The following is a 19,731-nucleotide window of genomic DNA, read 5'->3' on the forward strand; positions in this document are numbered from 1 at the left end:
TCACATACGGTTCTCCAATACTGTCACTTTTACAGATTATAAAATGGAAGGTCACTTTCAATACACCATGACCTTGAACCTGACCTAGGACTTGAACCCAGTACCTTAGGTCTCCAGTACCTAATAAAAAAAGGAAGTACTCTGGTGATCAGTGTTTGTGGAGCACTTGGCATACACAAATTGTTTTGGATATATAACCTCGCATTTTCAGGAAGAAGTCTTCAAAAGACACACTATCCCCATATCCGAGCTGAAAAGCAAGAGGCTCAAGCAATGGATATGTTTTTGTTCAAGGTATAAAGTACTGATCAGCCAAGGAGTTGTGTGGGCTTGTGGGAGAAAGCTAAAAAAATCTTTTATTGTTTTACTCAAGAAAAAAAAAAGATTCAGCTAAAAAAGTGTCAAAATGCATGGCAAAATTAAGCGCTCCTGCTCAAACTCTGTGTAAGATCAGATTTGTCATCAAATAAGAACCCAAGAGAAAAGCAGCACCAAACAACACAGATCTGAAAGCTGAATGCTCAGACGTTGCCGTGTGCTCACTGAATCACAGGTGCAGAGCCTTCTCTCCCTAAAGATGAACAGGTGGGCGGATAACAGAACAACCAAAATCACTACCTAAGAGTGCAATGTGACAAGCACACGCTAACGCTCTCATTTTTCTACCAGGAGATGGGGTGTCGAGCTCAGGGGAGGGCCTCCTCCATCATCAAAATTCAACTCAAGATAGGATCACGTAAAAGATGCAAAAAGGGCTGAATGTCTCTGTCCTCTGTAAAAGTCCTTAAAAAGCTATTCTGTGCTTTGCCAGTGGTCACCTGTATCCACTTGACCATGCCTGAGCCTTCCAAAGCCTCAGTTACATGGCAATGATATCAGTACCTACTCATGGCATTGCTGTGTAAGTTACACGAGAAGATGAACATAAGGCCTCCGTCCCCAAACCTGGTCATCCTTGGACTCAAGTCCACTCACTACAGTTGAATGCTCACATCAAATCCAAGAACAAGAGAAGACAAAGTGGTACATGGAAGTCAACCAGACCATTGTGCTGAAGCATAAACACAGCCCTGGAGACAGCAGCATGGCACAAACAGAAGCCAAATAAAAGTTTCTATTATTCAGTCTCTTAACACAATCATCAGCGGGAATGGGGCAAAGAAGTGGATTCAGATACTCAAATTAACTTGAGCACATAAGCTTTTAAATAGGCATATTAACACTTGCCATCTACTCACTACCTACGAAGGATTTTGTGAGGATTAGTGAATGTAGCACTTGGAAGCTGGTTGGAAATACTGTATAAACACACAATGTTATGCACATATATAAGTATATAAGGAAACATATTTTTTAACACTCTAAGGATTACTATACAAATTTAGCTCAGGGCACAGCATGCCTGTGATGAGTAGGGTGGGAACAATATGTTCTTGCTTACGACACTAAGCTCCTGACAAATGATTCATACCCAGCACCTTTCGTGCCAGAAGATCTCCGCCCCCCCCAGGTGTTCCTCCAACTCTAGCAACCGTTTCCATCAAGAGCAAATCCTTCGGGATAGAGGAATCGCATCACACCCACGGACAGGCAAAACATTCATGTCTACACAACCACACAAGTGCAACAGCTGAGCGGGCAGAAAAGAGGAGGGACTGAGGGGAGTGAGCAACCCAGACCCCCTCAACAGCTTGACAGGCAGCCTATAACCACCTTAGGGTTGCACCTCCAGTGCAGGTATTTTCGTAATCAGAGGCTCTTCTTAGCAAAGGACTGTTGCTAAAGCTGACACAGGTTCAGGAGATAGGCGCTGCCTGCAGCCCTAAGTGGGTCTGGGTGCGGAGGGCGGATTCATGCGCGTGAAAAGCCGAGCACGACCGCTCTTATCTTCAGCTTTATTTTACTGAGATTCCAAGTTGCGGAAAATGGTGCCTAGGACTGTACACAGACACAGTGCCCTCTGAGGTGGCCCCTGGCTTGTGGTTTTCGTAATTGTTCTGACAGGTGCTACCCCCACTTCTCAGGTGAGGACAGCCCTGCTCAGCACTCAATCAACTTCTCAGGTTTAAACCAGATTAACTAGAACATCAACTCCTTTCATTCCACAAAGTCTCCAACAAACTTTCTTCCTGCCTACTTTCCCCATTCAAAATATTTTCAACTCTGAGTCTCACCCACACTGCAGGACAGCCCTTGTTCTGTGGACCTGAATAGAGGAGCTTCCCTTTACCCCACATCTGCACGCACAATTTTTCAAAAAGCCCAATTTGTGTGTGATGTAGAGGCAAGCATGAGTTTACGGAACAGCAGACCTCAGAGATTGAAAACCTTGTAGTGTGAGGATGCTCGGAGTTTTCAAACCTTTAACTTGCCACTTTATTTCCTGCATTATCTCAGACCTGCCGGCCTGTCCTAAGCTGTGCCCCTAGCAAGGCCTGCTGGACTCAGAAGTGCTGTTGATTAAGAGAGAAGAGGGAGGGAGCGAGGCAGGCAAGGGTTGGCAACCTTTGGCAGCCTTTCTCAAATGGAGGTTAAAATCTGCCAAAGCTGTACTCTTCCTTTCTCATTCTTTCCAAGATCTTTCAAGGAGGAACTAAAGTAGAGGTCTAATGGGTGAGGGATATTTTACTGCTTGAATTACATTAAAAGCCAGACACAATTGCTGTGCAAAGTCTTTTTCTTCTCCGTACAACAGGATCTAACATGCTGCATGTGTTTAAAATCTCCCCTCAGAGCCAACAGCTTTGCGTTAATCACTTGAAGCAGGGCAAAAACTTCTTCAATCAGTTGAAGATTCAAGATCAAATTAGAGGATTTATTTTCATGAGTATGAGATTCCAGACACGATAGTTACAGTAAGGAATGAGGACAAGCATCTCTGGGATTTGAGTGGAAAGAATTTGGGCTTCAGTTTGATGACAACACGCCTGAGAACGGCAGGATACCACAGTTCCTGCTGTGGCGGCTGAGCGGGAGGGGAACCTGCTGGTTCTTCCAACAGAGGTGTCAAGCCTGCACACTATTTACTGCGATTTGCCTCCACACAAGGAATGCGGAGCAACTGCCAATGAGATTCAGACCTGCACAAGTGCCATTTAACAAGCAGACAGTCAACACAACTCTCTGAAGGGGCACCTCTCCGGAGGTTTCTGGCAGAAAAAAACATCCGGAAAGGTACCAGGCTGCTCAAATATGCAGGCTACCCACACCACATCCTCAGGGACCCTCCCAGCTGCCTCCTCCTGACTGCTTTCCTGGCAGCTGGAGAACTCTGATGGTGGTGTAGGCATCTTCAGCTGCCGGCTTACCATCTCAACCCACTGAAGTTTCCAGGCTCAGTTTCAATGGGGAGAGTCCCTTCAGATCTCACACACACACACGCTTTTCTGAGATTCTAAAACCTCCCCTAATGGGACCATGGATCTGTCTCCTACAATCCCCTCCTGCAAACCAGCCAGCCTTTTGGCAGCTTCATAAAGCACTGTGTTTCTCCCCAGGAGAGGTCAGAGCGCTGGGAAGCCAGGAAGTCCTCTGGGATTACCACAGAGGGATCACACTGCTCACTCCCACACTGGGGAACCCACTCCTGCTCCCCGCAGCACACTAGTTGGAGCCGGCAAGTTCCTGCCTGTGGCTTGCACCCCCAAAACACACACACACACACACACACACCTGATCTTCCACTGACAGTCTCTGTCAGGAAGAACTTAGGGGGTCTGCAGGAAAACACAATTAAAAACCTACATTTGCAGGTCTGATCTTACTGGAGGCGATCCTGGGTCTAACAAGTCAGGGGAAAGCCGCCTGAGGGAATGGCAGCCAACCTAGAAATTTAACCCCTTCCTCTCTATATGAGCCGTACTTTTCTTTAACCCCTCTGTGTGGGGGGGTGCCACGCACGAATGCCACCAAATCAAGCACCGAACAGGAATCTGCCTGTTACTCTGAGGCTCTGCCTGGAATCTGCAGAGGACTCCGACGCTGGGAAGAGGGTGAGCTCAACTCCTGAGAGAGGCCCCTCTGGGAACAAATACTTCAGTTTGCCGCATCCCCCAAGCCCAGGAACCATGTTCGCGTCAATTCTCCTTCAGACCCCAGGATTGACCAGACTAGCCTCGCGCCCCCTCTGTCCCACGGTACTCACGCTGCTGTTGTGGCCAGACCAGTGGACCATGGCTTGGTTGTGTGCCGAGTCGCCCGTCAGCGCAAACGTGGTGCTGGTCAGTCTCAGCTCCTCCATCCGGAAACGGGTGGCTTTGTCCGGGTCCCGCTCCCGAGTCCCAGGCTCCTGCTGCCCCGCATCCCTCAGCGCTCCCCGGGCGTTCCTGCTCGCGCCCTCTCCGCCTTCCGCCTTCTCCGGATCCGCTCCGCTCCGTCGCCTTCGGCCGGAGCGTGCGGCCACGGCCACGGGAGCCCCGCTGCCCCGGGCCCGCTCCACAGACAGCGCTCGGTCTCCGGGGGCCACTGCAAACAGGGGGCGCGCAAGGAAGGGCAGGGGCGTGGCAGGAGCCCTGCCCGGCCGTCCCGGGGGATAAAACCGTCCAGGGGTCGTGGACCAGCGTCCGGCAGGGCTGGGGTGCGGCGGGGGGCAGCAGGAGCCGCCGCGGCAGGCGCCCGGGGCGCAGAAGACCAAGAGCCCCGCGCCGGCGAGGAGCGCGCTCAGGCCGGCTGAGAAGACGCCGCCGGCGCCAACTTTTCCCATCGCTGGAGCCGAGAGAAGCGGAAAGGGGTCCCAGACCAGAGGTGGTGGTGGCGGCTGCGGGCGGCGCGGGGCTCTCGTCAGGCGGCGGCGGTGGTGGTGGTGGCGGCGGTGTGGCTGACGTTCCAGACCCCCAACTCCATCCAAGTTGGGCCGCGCGCCGGGCAGGTGGCAGCCGCTCGCCCGGGCTGGGCTTGTGCCGAGCGCGGCTTGGGACGGAGCGAGCCGCCGCCACGCGGGGGTGGAGCCCGACTGAAGTCACAGGCGGAGCGGGCGCTGGCGCGCTGGCGGGCGACGCGGGAGGGAGGGCGCGCGGGCGGACGCCGCCGGGGCTCCGGGCGCCCGCGTCCCGCCGCCCAGCCGCGCCGCGCTGCGCACCGGCCGCCCGACCCTCCCCTCGGCCTGGGCGGCGCAGCAGCCGCCCCCGCGGGGTCCCCGGGAGGAGCTCGCTCGCGCTCCCTGCCGGCGGGGGCGGCCGGCGGCGTCGGGCTCGCCGCGAGGGGGTGGGGGTTCTATTCCTGCTTTGTTGAGGTTGGGCTCTGTTTCTTGGGGTGGCTGGGGGATGGGGGGGGGGAGGAGACTCCGGTTGTTTGCCTTTCTTCTTCTCTGTGAGTTGTGGTCGTGACCTTAGCCCGAGCAAAGCCTGGGACTCAGGCTGGGAGACATCCGGACAGGCAGCAGCTGAGAGTGATGTAATTAAACGAGTGTGAATGTGTGTGTGTGTGTGTTGTCCTTTTGGGTTTTCTCATCAATTCTCACCGTTAGATGCCTTTCCTGACCTCCTAGAGCCCCATCTTTGAAGCCAACCTTCCTAAATGCAGTTAATATATTTGAGGGAACACTTTTGCTAAAACTAAGATCCCCACCAAGTGTTTTGTAGGCGGATACGGATCTAGGCTGCCTTTGGGGACTGCAAACTCATTGAGGACAAGAAGTGCAGTGAGCAACTTGGAAGAAGAGAACTGTTTATTTGGTTTCCCATTTTTCTCTTGGTGCTTGGCACAGGGTCCTAAAAGGTAGAAAAAAAATCTGGCAGTAATTAATTCTATAAATATTTATTACAAGTCGGCTGTGTACCTCTACATCAGAGAAATTCAGGCAAGAGGCACGGTGCTATATTTGTCCTGAATCATTTGGGGCCTAGCCCAGTGCTGGGAACACATTGCTTTAAAATCACTCTCAGCGGGTCAGTGCTGCATGCTCTTCTGCTAGCTTGCTGCCAGACTTCAAACAAGCCACTCTGTGCTTCCTGTGCCTTAAAATTAAGTGCTTGCATTAGATGACCTTTAAAATCCAGTCCACTCTTAAAACTAAATAATTGTGTGCTATGGAATCTGCCCAGCCCAGCTCCCCTTGCTGCTGTTCAAAAGTTCAGATGAAGATTTATAATAGGTGAATGGGCTTTGAAAATCAGACTTCAAGGCTTTTCCAAATAGGCGTTTTGCTTCCAAGAGTTGAGATGCATAATCTTCATATTAATAAATAACGTTCTGTTATCCACATGGTTATTATTAAGCTAATAAATGATCTAATAAATGATTTTTGAAACAAGAACCCAATCACTTCTACAACTGCCATTTATAATTACAGTTTAAGGTTCATTTTCACAATTAGAATGGTAACCTCATTAAAACATGTGAGCTTTGAGTTTGGGATGAGACCAACTTGCAAGTAATAGACTGACAATTACTTCTCAATTATTGAAGCTTTCTGATTCTGGGCAAGAGAAGTTTCCATTATTATCAGTCACAAACCAAAAGGTGTTACAAAAAGATTGACCTGCATTACTCCTATGACCAAGGCAAGAAAAGTGCAAATGCAAGAAGAGCAGACTTCTCATCCATTAAACTTGATATCTTAAGGGACAACCAGTCCCTTTTGTCCAGTTTGTCCCCAAAGGACACAGATGGAGTGTTCTTCCAGAGAGCACTGGGTCACCCTAAAACCAGACAGTGGCTGCAGGTTCCGGCTCTGGACAGAGGAGGAAAGAGCCAGGGGTGCTTTCTGTCCCCCGGATTGTAACTCCTCTTGGTCAAGGCCCAGGGCACTGGTTCTTCTCTTCCCAGAAAGGATTTTAGAGCTTTGCTGGATCATTTGCTTAATGACTTCCTTCTATGCCCCACTAACCTCCTTTCTAGTCTGGGTAAGTGTGTGGGAATTCCTCCAAGAAAGGAAAACCAGATTAAGGACTCAGAACCCAAATAAAGTCCAAACAGATAAGAGGTCTGAAAACAGCAAAAGGAAAAACAAAATAGTGGATTAAAATTTGGGGGTGTTAATCATTGGTTCAAAATGAACACCTTCCTGAAGAAAATTGTTAGAACAAGAGCAGAGTTTTGCTCCTAGAGCAGACAGTTTTACTCTTTCCGAACACCTGTTAGAATGATCCCTCGAAAATTACAGCACGTATAGTTCATAGAATTAAATTCTTAAAAATTACTTAATTATTCCTTTGAGAAAAATGTTATACAATTATCATTGAAATTGGCTCCAAGTACCATATTTTTTCTTACACATTTTTCACTGTGTAAAATGAGCGAGATATATATATACATATACACAAAATATGTATCTGTATATTACTATTCTGATCCCTAATGGCTTTTGTCAACACCAAAATTGTAAAACAGTAATAATTCCTTAAATCTGTACTGTTTTCCAAAAGCCTATAAGGAACAATCTAGTCTTAGAGAAAAGCCTCTTGCTAGGAATTTCTTTAAACAAAGCTCTGTGTTTTAAGACTTGTTTGTTTGGAAGGCAGAGTTAGAGAGAGAGAGAGAGACAGACAGACAGATCTTCCGCCTGTGGGTTCACTCAGATTCTTCAATGCACTAAGCCATCAGGGAACTTTTATTATTATAATGCATTAAGAGGAGTCACTTATTAGGAAAAAGGTCATAAAGTTGAGGAGGGACCATACCATAATTGCAGTACGGGAGTTTTTTCAGTTGTACATGAAAGTATGCCACCATTATTCGAAGTTACCATCTTTCCTTCCTGAACTGGCACAACAACCTCTTTTTAGTTCTTCCCACTCCAAAATTGCTGCTTTCCCACAATACTCCTTAACACTTGTTGCCAAAGTGGGAAGCAAGCATGCGAACAGCAGCACAAAGTGATCCATTTTATGTGCATTTCTGGGTAACATTTTAATTGCCATTTAAAAATAAAATTTAACATTGTTAATACTTAATCACTCATGAACATAAATATATGTAACTTCCTACATAAATATGTGCATACAGATATATACATATATATATACACATATATAAAATAGGAGAAAGACAAAGAAAGTGAATTATTATGGTAATCAAAGCTTTGAACATGTATGAAGACAAAACAAAAAGTAATTTTTTCAAAGGGATAACAAATGAAATGACTTGTCACTGCTTAATACTCTTCATGAGTTTACCGGTTCCAAGCCCGTCACATGGCTGTGGGGTACTTATACTCAGTCACAGTTCGGCAGGACTCTCCTCCACACACCCCACAGCTTCTGGGCGGTCCTTGCTCTGCTGTGTCTGGAGTTTGCTCTACTCAAAGCCTTTGCATGTCTGCTTCTGTCCAGAGAGCCCCCAGCCACTCCCAGATTACATGGTGGACGCCTTTCCTTTGAGACTTCAGATTTTAAATGAATATCTTTAGAAAGACTTCCCCTAATCTGCCCAAAGAACAAATTCCTTTCAAATTCCTTCCAAGCATGGATTCCAGCTTCTGAGTATTCTTCCAATTTGTTGTCAATAAATTCCCCCCAGAAGTCATGTAATGAAGGGCCATAGATTCCTTACGAATGTGCTCTGTGCTCGTGTCTCCCTCAGTACCTGGCTCATGAAGTGTTTAAAGAACATTAACTGGCTGTGTAAGTGGCTCCTTGGTAGCACCAACCAGCCATGCTTCCGGTTGCCAGCACTAAACCTATGCTGAGAATGTGCTATGTACTAGCTCCTGCATTTTGTTGTTTTATAAAGTTCACCTCAGTAAAATATTATGAATTCCATCAACTTAGAGAAGATGTTGCTACCCAAAGTCACCAAGGAATTTAGTGCAAAAAATAAGGTCTCTACAAAGACATCCTAAGTCCGAATAAGTTCCTGACTTTATACAGTACTCTCTGCTCCAAATCATGCTAAAAATAGGTCATACTTATTGATGATTTACTATATACCAGACACTCTAATTAGCACCCGGAATTGCTTTTAGTAAAACCAAGAAAATAATTTTTGAAACAAGGGAACAAGTTGGTTTTTTGTTTGTTTGTTTGTTTTTTCTTCTTTAGTGTAAGGGTAAAAATGTTGTCTCTACTCCCTTTTGCTTTTATTTGGTATATTCGGGGGGGGGGTGATAATGTTGAAGAGAGTGGTGTATATACTACTCACATAATCTTACCACAGGACCTGCAGCTGAACTGTCGCATTGAATTCTCTCTTCCCCTCTCCTGTCTGACAGATACCTTGGCTTCAGTTTGCGCTTAATCACATTATATGCCTCATCATTAGAACAATGTCTTTTAATAGATCTCAAAAGCCTTGGCTCCCCTTGGATACCATTGAGACAAGGTGTCTTGCGTTTCAGATCGATTGTGCGAAAAACCACAGGAAGAATCACAAGCAGCTTATTCTCATGGTCTGCCAAAGGAAAGATGTAATCTTTAAACGTGCTTTTAAAATACTCCCAGGTAACAACAAACACTGACTTGGGTCAGAATCCAGCAATCGTGCTATTCTCCTAAGCCCAATCTGGGTGGCTGTATCTGTAGGACTTAACCTCTTTCATCGACATAAGTAGGACCAAGATCTTCTACCTAAATTCATGAGGATGTTAGGAAAATGAACTTGAAATACCTCTTGGTGGAGATAATACTACTACCTTATATTTATGTGACTTTTACCCCACCAGACCTTCAAAGCAGTTTTTTTTTTTTATTTTCTCATCCAGTTTAATAAATCTTGCAGCAGCTCCAAAAGATAGGTAGGGGGCAGTTTTTACCTGTATCTTACAAAATAAAAAAGACATTTATCCAAGGTCACATCATTAGAAACAAGACTTAAAATTTTCTTTTCTTCTCACCCCCTGCACCACACAACTATGTAGCTCTGTTACATCCTTAATTTGTATATACACAGATTGGAAATCCACATAAATTTGATTTTGTTATTATGCATTGCTCACACAATAATTTCACACTTAACAGGATGGTTTGTATAATTAGCAAAATAAAAGCATAGAAAATATCAGTGTCACTGTGTGCACTCATCTATATATATACATATGCATATATTCCACTTAACTCTCCTAGTTAATGTGAAATGGATAAAATCTGCATTATGATTAAGTAGCTTTATTTTTTTACCCAAATGTTTTAGAATATATTAGTAAAACTTCCTTATGTTTTTAAAAGGATCTAAATGTATAACTTTAGAAATGGATGATTTCTCTCTCTCTCTCTCTCTTGCTCCCTCTCGAACATAAAAAGAATTTGATGCAGTAAACCACAAAACCAGTTTTATGACATTTCATCTAGTTTAACTTCCCTGAAAATGCAAATAGGAAAAAAAGCAAACTCAGGTATGTAAATCCGGGATGCATTTCACTTTTACTTCTTGGGGAATGTAGACAGGACAGGAGGAAAGTTGTTACATTACAAGAAGGTTTTGTTTGTTTTTTTGTCTCTTTGACAAAGAATCATTCCAAAGATGCATGAAGTTAATACTAATCACTCCCCAGGACTCTATATGAGCAGAGAGCAGTGCTCCCGTGTTGGGTGCCAATGATCAGCACAATGTTAGGATCTCAGACCATGAGATCCATGTTACCAGCAAAAGCATAGTATAAGTTACCAGCAAAAGTCTAGTATATCCCATCTAGGAAAGCAGGTGGCTCATTTTTAATCTGTTGCCTGTTATCCAAACACTGGATTTCCGCAGAGATCTAAGATCATTCTTTTTCTGCAAGTCCAGCTACCTGACAATAGGTTTTGGTCCTGTTACAGACTTAACTTACATACTTGGATTTTCTCAGTACCTGCTGGTCATGGAACTAATCTTGAATGGATGTCTTCCTGGTACACAGCATAGTAACTCTTGATGCCTGCTTGCCATGTCCTATGCCCTGAGCCCCTAGATGCAGGCATGAGACAAGTACTATTTGGAATTTACCCACACATTTTAAAAATGCTTAAAGCATTCCCATTAAGGTTGTTCCCTTAATTAATGGTCGTTCCCATTAAGGTCGTTCCCATCTTGTATCATTTTATGCTGAGTTTAGTTCTAAGAAACGTTAGCATAATCTGTTTTCTATACTTTCTTGGCCATCTGTGCCTATTCTGAATTTGCTCTTTGATTATTCTAATCATCTATTTTATTCATTTATCTCTTCCATTAGAGTGCACACTCCTGTGGCTTAGGGCTGATACCATGTAACTCTCAGTTTTAGTGCCTCACTCAGTGCAGGCACAGAAAGGATATTCAGTATTTGTTGAATGAATGGGGAAGTTTATATTCTTACTTCTTTGATCACCTCCTGAACATGTTCAGACATCAGCACTAGGTTGAATGATTCAAGCACACCATAAACATTAGAGAAAGCTAAATTCATATCAAAGAGAAAGGTTGAATCAACGAAAATAAGCAACTTAAGACAAAACATAGTTAACTGAAAATGATAGTCTTTACAACCTATTAAGTTTAAGAGATCTTTTGTTACTTTATCTTCGTGAAAATACACTGACTTGTAGAAGTCATGTTGTTTTAGTTATTATACTCGGATCTGTATATTATCAGGAGTTGTTTTCTGCATATACAAGTATGACATGAGATAAGGCTGAAGGTACTTTACTGTATCATATGGATACTAATTAGCTCAGCATTGTTAATTAATTACATAGATATCCTTTTCTCACTGCTTTGTAGTGGCACAATTATCACTAACCAGGTAACTGTATCTATGTATGTGTCTGAGTTTTTTTATCTAGTTAATTGATCAGCTCATCAAACTATTGCCTACAAAGCATTTCCTAATTACCATAACGTCACAACAATACTTTAAATCTGTTGTGAGATTCTCTAACTTTTCCCAGTTGTTTTATAATCATCCTGTCAATTTCTAAGAATGATGGTCTATTTCAAGAGATTGCATGAATCTACACATCAATTAGAGACAAATTAACAACCTAAAAATTGGCCTCTCCTTCATCAATATGTTATTTTTTCTGCTTTTATTTAAATCCTTGTTCTCTCATTAACATTTACTAACTTTCAGTATAGAAGCCACATAGAACTTCCAGCAAACTTAGTGCCAGGGATGAGTGACAATGTAACCGTATTCTGTAAATCTTCAGTTTCAATTAGTTTTGCCTAAGGTACAAAAGCAAAATTGATTTTAAAATTTATTTTATGTTTAATGCTTATATTAATTGCACTTATTAATACTAATATTCTTTTAGAATTATACAAGGAACATTTTGTGTAAATTAACCTTTTTAAACAAAATTTCTATCATTAATGGATTATTTAGACAGATGTGATATTGTGCAGAAAACAGGTAATGCTCAAGTTCGTGTAATTATAGTGTGCTCACAAAAGTAAAGGAAAGTTGGCCCATATCATTATGAAATATTAAAAATCATGAATAAGGGGTCAGCAGTGGGCTATCCCAAGCCTGCTACTTCAGTATCCCATTTGCTTACAGGTTTGTGCCCCAACTGCTCTGCTTCCAATCCAGCTCTCTTAGAGCCTGGGAAAGCAACAAGGGATGTCTCAAGACTTCTGGACCTGGAAGAAGCTCCTTCCTTCCAGCTTTGCAGCAGCTCAGTCCTGGCTGTTGTGGCCATTTGGGGCACGAACTCCTCGGTCTCCTCCTCCTCTGTAAATCTGCTTCTCAGATAAAAAATTGTAAATCTTTAAAAAAAATTCAATCATACCTGAATATCGTAATCAGTGATTGTTCCAAAATGTAAAGAAAGTGGAAACTCATCAGTTTGTTTTACGAGATCAATATAAGTTCAAAATACGGCAAGGCATTATGCAAAAGGAAAGTTGAAAGACAGGATTCTCATGAATATGCTTAGGAAAAACTTAGAAACATATAAACACACCAGGCTTAACCAGACAATACAATAATAGATTTTTTTCAACAGTTTGGAATGGAACAGCCACGACTTGAGCCAGCACCCATGCGGAATGTCAGTGCAGCAGGCCTCTCCTTACCTGCCCACCAGGTCTATTCCCAGCCTCAGATATGCAAACTGGTGGTTGCTCTGACCCAACCCAGCATAACTATCACCCGGCTTGGTCTTTGCCCATCAGATGCTACAGTCTATCCTGTTCTGTCCTGGCCTGCTGCAAGTTGCAGCTTTCATTGGTGGGTGCAACAACCTAACCCTGCCCAGCCTGCCTCCATCCCTGGTTTTCATGCAAACTGCTAAGTGTGATAGCCTAGCCTAGCCTGGCATGACCCGTATCTCATTCTGGCTCCTGTGCATGCCAGTGTGCTGTGGTTTGACCTAACCCTACCTAGTCCATCCCCACAAAGCCAACCCACAGTAAAGCAGCCTTGCCCAGCCTGACCAACACCCAGACAACTCACGTGCTCACCAGTGGGAGCTACGGCCCATCAGGAGATTTCCCTCAGTATCCGCACTGGGCCCACTGCCAGACCCAGCTCTCATATGTGCCAGTAGACGTCAGGTCCTCACCCTGCAGAGTCTGCCATAGCATCAGCCTTTGTGCTGCTACATGTTGTCGCTTGGCCTGTCACCACACCCAGTCCTTGAAAAAACCAGCTGGTATGGCCCAGGGAGGAGCCCACACACCCCCCACAGAATTTGCCTCTAAACTCAGTTCTCGCACATGCTGGCTAGTGTCATGGCCCAGCCCGATGTGGTCCACCCCCTGCCACGACACTCACTAGCGGATACTGTGGTCAAGCCCCACCAGGCATGCGCCCCAGCTGTGGCTGTTGTGTGTGCCAGTAGATGCTGATTGAAACCAAGAAGCCTAGCCCAGCACTCCCACATGGGAGGTGAATTGGCCTGCCCTTGAAATGTCCCCCAGTTTCACTCCTCCAAACCACCTGATCTCAGCTCACTTGAGTAGCTGCCAAGTGCAGCAGCCTGGTTGGTGGAAGTTCTCCAGAAGCCACTCCTCACCTGCCACATTCTCCCTCAGCATCGCTCCCTCCCACACATCCCCAGATGCTTTACCTGAGAAATGCAGAGACCCCCCCAAACCACCATGCCTGCAAGCATGCAGATCCCCAAGTCCAGTCCTCCGATAGTATGTCTCGCCACCTGAGGCCCTGCCTGTCAGCCCGGATACCACGCACACTTATCTGCCCCCCACCACATAGTTTAAAAATTAACAATAAATTAAAAAAAAAAAACAGGAAAAATTAAAAAAATAAAAGTAGGCAGCTATGCTGGCACATGGTATACTTAACACAAATTTGGTATTAACCAGGCCCAGAATACCTGCCACCTACAAGCTGCTTATCTTCCAGCAGTGTAAAACTTGCCTAGGCACAATGCAATGACCTAGGCAATGGCCTATAGCTGGGGTATTTACAGAAAATGTTTAATACTAATTTACTTAGATTTTGTATTTGTGTTTTTGGTGCATTCTCTTATTTGAATAATTTGCCAGTGGCACTTTGAGGATCCACTATTGATATAATTTTGTTTAATTTTTCTCTGATTTTACAATCATCATTTTGCTGTTAGGCCTATATTGATACTTACTTTTGGTTGTAGGTACTGATAATCTTTGTTTGCTCTGATTTTTTTTTAAAGATTCAGTTTATTTTTATTGGACAGTCAGATATACAGAGAGGAGGAGAGACAGAGGGGAAGATCTTCCATCTGCTGATTCAAGCAATGGCTGGAGCTGTGCCAATCCAAAGCCAGGAGCCTCCTCCAGGTCTCCCACTGGTACAGGGCCATCCCCAACTGCCTTCCCAGGGTACAAGCAGGGAGCTGGATGGGAAGTGGGGCCACCAGGATTAGAACCGGCGCCCATATGGGATCCCGGTGTGTTGAAGGCGAGGACTTTAGCCGCTAGGCTACTACACCAGGCCCTTTGTTTGCTCTTATTTTTATGAATCACTGTTATATATCAATGTGATCAGTTCTATTATTAAAAAACATAAAATTGTATCAAACTTAATATCATTGAAAGAAAATTATAGATACAGTGGTCTTGTATATGTTGCCTTATTTTACATTTTTGAAACATACATTTGTGTACATATATTTAAAACTTTATATTCCCCTGCCATCACTGCTTTAGCTGCCTTCCACAAATTTGATATGATTACTTCATTAACAGTGTAATTTCTTCTTTGATCCAGGAGCTATTAAAAATTATTATCCTTAATCTTCAAGTACTTGAGTTTTCTAAATACATTTTAAAATTTTTATAGTTTGCTTTTGTGATGATCAGGGGTAAAAACACTAATGAGTTCTATTGGTGACCTTGAACAAAATAATATTGATCACAGAACTACCTATCGTGTAAGAAAATAAATGCTCTAGATACACTTGCAGAAATGGATACCCTCAAATTTTTATATTTACTGTTGTTAATAATGTTATTCAAATCTTGCACAATTATTTTACTAATTTATTGTCACCTTCAATTCTAATTACTAAGAGGTATATAAAAATGTCCAATCATCTATGTAAAAAAATTTTGCAGGACTCGTGACAATGGCTCAATTGGCTAATCCTCCCCTCACAAGCAATAGCATTTCATCTGGGCACCTATTTATGTTCTGGCTGCCCCACTTGCCTTCCAGCTCCCTACCTGTGGCCTGGGAAAGCAGTGAAGGATGGCCCAAAGCCTTGGGACTCTGTACCCATGTGGGAAACCCAGAAGAAGCCCCTGGCTCCTGGCTTCATATTGGCTCAGCTCCAGCCATTGTGGCTACTTGGGGAGTGAAGCAGTGGATGAAAAATCTTTCTCTCTGTCTTCTGTCTGTGAATTTACCTCTCAAATAAAAATAAATAAATGTAAAAATTGTGTCTTTTTAAGTATTTTCACTATGAAATCTTGAGTGTGCTCTGTTTTATAAATTTATGCAAAAAGTAACAGACAGCTCTCATTTGACTTAGCAAGCTTCACCAAAACACTGGGTCTCTTTATAAACTGTGAACATGAGTTCATTAGGGGCTGAATTGTTTGCAAATACTTCTGCTGCTCCGTAGGCTTATCTTTCGTCTGTTTACCATCATATTTCACAAAATGAAACTTGAAAGGGTTTCTTTGAGGGAAATCCAATTTATTGTTTTTGTCCTTGTGTGTGGATTATGCTTTTGATGTCATTTAAGATGTTCACCTAGCCTAGATTTCCAAGATTTTGTTTCTTATTTTGTAAAATATGTTTTTGTGGATTTCCAATTGCCCTGCTATATTGATTGTCAAGTTCTTGAAGTGTTGGCATTTTGGAACAGCGTATGACTTCAGAGCCGGCAGCATGAGCTTCCCACGTGGGCTTGGGTTTGTTTCCCAGCTGTTTCTCTTCTCATCCAGCTCCCTGCTAATGGCCTTGGAACAGTAGTGGAAGATGGCCTAAGTGTGCTGGCTCCTGCCACCCAGGCGGGAGACCCCAGTGAAGCTCCTGGCTCCTGGCTTCAGCCTGGCTCAGCCCTGGCCATTGCTGCCTCTTGACTCTTGAAAAGTGAACGAATGAATGGAAAATCTGTCTCAGTGACTCTCCCTTTCTCTAACTCTGCTTTTCAAATCAATAAATAAATCTTTAAAAATCCAGTCAGCCAATATCTGCCTCACACACACACACACAAACCAGAAAAAGACTTGCGATCTCTTTCATTTCAGATGCTGATAATTTACATATTGTTTCTTTTTTCTTTGCTATTTTTTCAGAGAATTAGCTTGTCTTTTTAGTGCTCATATAGTTTTATCTTTTCAGTTTCATTCATTTGTGTTTTATATTAACTGCGTATTTAGAATTGATTCTTTAAAAAAAAAAAGGGTGTTTTTTTTTTTTTTTTTTGGTTTGTTTTTTGGTTTTGGTTTTTTGTTGGTCCTGGAAAGGCAGATTTGCAAAAAAGAAGGTGAGACAGATACAGATAATCTTCCATCCATTGACTTACTCCCCAAGTGGCCCCCACGGCCAGAGCTGACCTGATCCAAGCCAGGAGCCAGGGGTTTCTTCCGGGTCTCCCACGTGGGTGCAGGGTACCATGGCTTTGGGCAGTCCTCAAATGTTTTTCCAGGCCACAAGCAGGGAGCTGGATGGAAAGCGGGGTTGCTGGGATTAAAACCAGCGGCCATATGGGATTCCAGCGCAAGCAAGGTGAGGACTTTAGCCACTAGGCTACCATCCTGGGTCACAGAATTGATTCTTATGTACTTATTCTAGATACTTCTTTAATATATATGTGTTTGAGAGACAGATACAGAGGGAAAGAGAAAGAGATGTTCCATCCACTGATTCACTCTCACTAAGGCCACAATGGGCACACTAAGCAAGACAGAAGCCAGGAGCCACAAGCTTCATCAGGACCTCCCACATGTGTGCAGGGACCCAAGGACTTCGGCCATCTTCCACTACTTGCCCACCTGCATTAGCAGAGAGCCAAATTAGGAGTGGAGCAGCCAGGATAGGATTCTGGTGTTCCAAGCAGCAGCTTAACCTGTCAGATCATAATTGTGTTCCGTTAGCACAGACTCTTGATTGAGTATCTACCTATGTGTTTGTGACTTTTCATATTTTCTAATACATTAAAAACACTAACACTCAACAGTGTTACAAATTTTGCTCTATAGTCCTTTGAAACAGTGATCTTTCTACTTCTTTGTTGAACATTATGGCTAGAAGTGCATTCAATCTGTATTATTAACTAAATTGAAGTTATTATTATTCCAAAAATTAAAGAAAATGGAAGGAAGAAGATGGATTGGGGGAGGGTGGAAGGGAAAAATGGCTATCCTAAAACTATCTTTGAAATCTGTTTTCTTTATATTAAGACAGTTTTCTGAAAAGAAAAATAGCAGATAGGCACTGTGAATTGATATCAAAATAGCAATTAAAGAACTTGATTGCCGTAATAAAAAGCGGAACTAAATGTGTTTTCATACTGGAGGTGCAACAGGCACTGTAATGACTTTAGTGTACATAGTAACCATAACTGTAAAACGCACAAGATGAAGAAAAGCATATTGGATTTACTAATATTTAGTGAAAATTTCTCCAGCTTCCATGATGGCTGTTAAAAAAAAAATCTATTGTCACTTCTCCCCTGCAGGTTAGGGGTCTTTCCTCAAATGATTTAGAAGATTTTTCTTAACATTGAGAATTAGAAATCTGAAGTCAAGAAAACAATTTCATTTACAATAGCATGAAAAGGAGTAAAACACATAGAATTCATGCAATCCATATAGTTAAGCACTTGTACACTGAAATAATGTAATCAAAGAGGTTGGACTTGTATACTGAAAACTAAAATAAAAAAAAATACCCATGAGAGATGCTGAAGATACAAAGAAGTAGGAAAAAGCCTTTGTTCTTGGATTAGAGGACTTAGTATTTTTAAATGCCTCAACTGCACAAAGTATTACACTGATTCAATGTAATATCTATCACTATATTAGAGACTTTTTTTCAGAAATGAAAAAAAGACACTAAACTTTATGTGAAATCACAAGACTTAACACAACTGGAGATATTGCACTGTCTCATTATAAAATACATTATAAAGCTGCAGTGGTTAAAATAGCATGATACTGGCATAAAGACTATCAATATATAGAAAAACAGAATACAGCAGAAAGTCCAGAGGCAAATTTATGCCAAGTTAAGTAACTGATTTCTTCTTGAATGCTGAGAACGTACCATGAGGAAAGTACAGTCTTTTCCACAATGACACTGAGAAAACTGGATATTCACATAAAAAAAATGAAATCAAACAACCTACACCATAAACAAAAGTTAACTCAAGTTAGGATAATAACCAACATAAGTCTTGATACTAATCTAGAAGAAATATAGGAGAGAAGCTACAGGATGGTCATTTTCCTGGATTAAGCCACTATCTGAGATACATTCTTGGTGATGGTGGAAGATTCAGAGAACAAGACAGTGAAAGTTAATTTCCAGTCTCTTCTGTTTCTCTGGTATTTAACAACTCATTAGTCAAAGTAAGTGCATGACTAAGCCCCAAATCAACACCCTAACAAGGTCACACTAAGCTCCATGAGCTTAAAGCAACTCATGAAACAAAATGAAGTCTTTAAAGTTCTGACTATGTTATAATGTAGGGCAGCATTTCATGATTGCCTGATCTAGACTTGTCCTTGTTGCTTCAATTCACTTTTTGCCAATTTTGGAAAATCATGGATGTACAGTGTTTATAATATTGATTCACACAGTTTTTGTTTTTGTTTTCTGCCACCTTTCTCTCTGATCAACTTCGTTGTATCAATGTAAGTTCCAGTAAAGCAGTGCTCTTCTTTTACATACCTTTACTGAATTCTTAGGTTCAATGTACATTTTTTTTCAGTTATTAGATTTGTATTTCGCTATTTTCCTGACTGGTTGGATATTTTTGGCCATTAGTCATCTTATCCACTATTTTCTAAATCATACTAATGATAGTTACCTTGAGGTGCTTGTTTATGTGAAATATAAACCATCTCAAGGTTTGTGTCCATTATCTTTTTTATATCTTTATTATTTCTATCTTCATCTCTGTTTATGTCTATCTCCCTTCCTCCATGATTCCTCCCTTTCTCTGCATCTGCAATTGTGTTTTTGTTTGCTTTTTACATGCTTGCTTGTATTTATTTATTTATTATTATTTTTTTATGGATCCTAAGCAAAATAAAAAGTCACTGGATGCTGTTGCCTGTATCACAATTGTGTATACTTCTCTTATATATTACAAATAGGATACATGAAATTTACCTGGGCGAGATTTGGCATTAGGGTTTTGTTAGAGCGGCTCGGTGTTAGTTCAGCCTCACCACTAGATGATGGTAGTCGATTCCCCTCAAACCAAACTGAACACAATGGCT

General features: G+C 42.7%; 1 protein-coding gene across 5 annotated transcripts in view; it reads right to left on the minus strand.

The window, feature by feature from the left end:
* SORCS1 (sortilin related VPS10 domain containing receptor 1) overlaps nt 1–4,933 on the minus strand; it is a 488,198-nt gene extending 483,265 nt beyond the window's left edge. For 3 of the 5 annotated variants that reach the window (XM_058671339.1, XM_004579870.2, XM_004579868.2), the window contains exon 1: nt 4,145–4,780. In XM_058671339.1, the coding sequence (XP_058527322.1) occupies nt 4,145–4,702 (558 nt within the window). In that variant the 5' untranslated portion in view covers nt 4,703–4,780. Of the gene's footprint in view, nt 1–4,144 lie in introns of all 5 variants that reach the window. The other 2 variants (XM_004579869.3, XM_004579866.2) reach the window with 1 other exon arrangement.
* Between the last annotated feature and the right edge of the window lie 14,798 nt (nt 4,934–19,731).

This window comes from Ochotona princeps, chromosome 13 (genome assembly GCF_030435755.1).
Source record: "Ochotona princeps isolate mOchPri1 chromosome 13, mOchPri1.hap1, whole genome shotgun sequence".
Classification (NCBI taxonomy): domain Eukaryota; kingdom Metazoa; phylum Chordata; class Mammalia; order Lagomorpha; family Ochotonidae; genus Ochotona; species Ochotona princeps.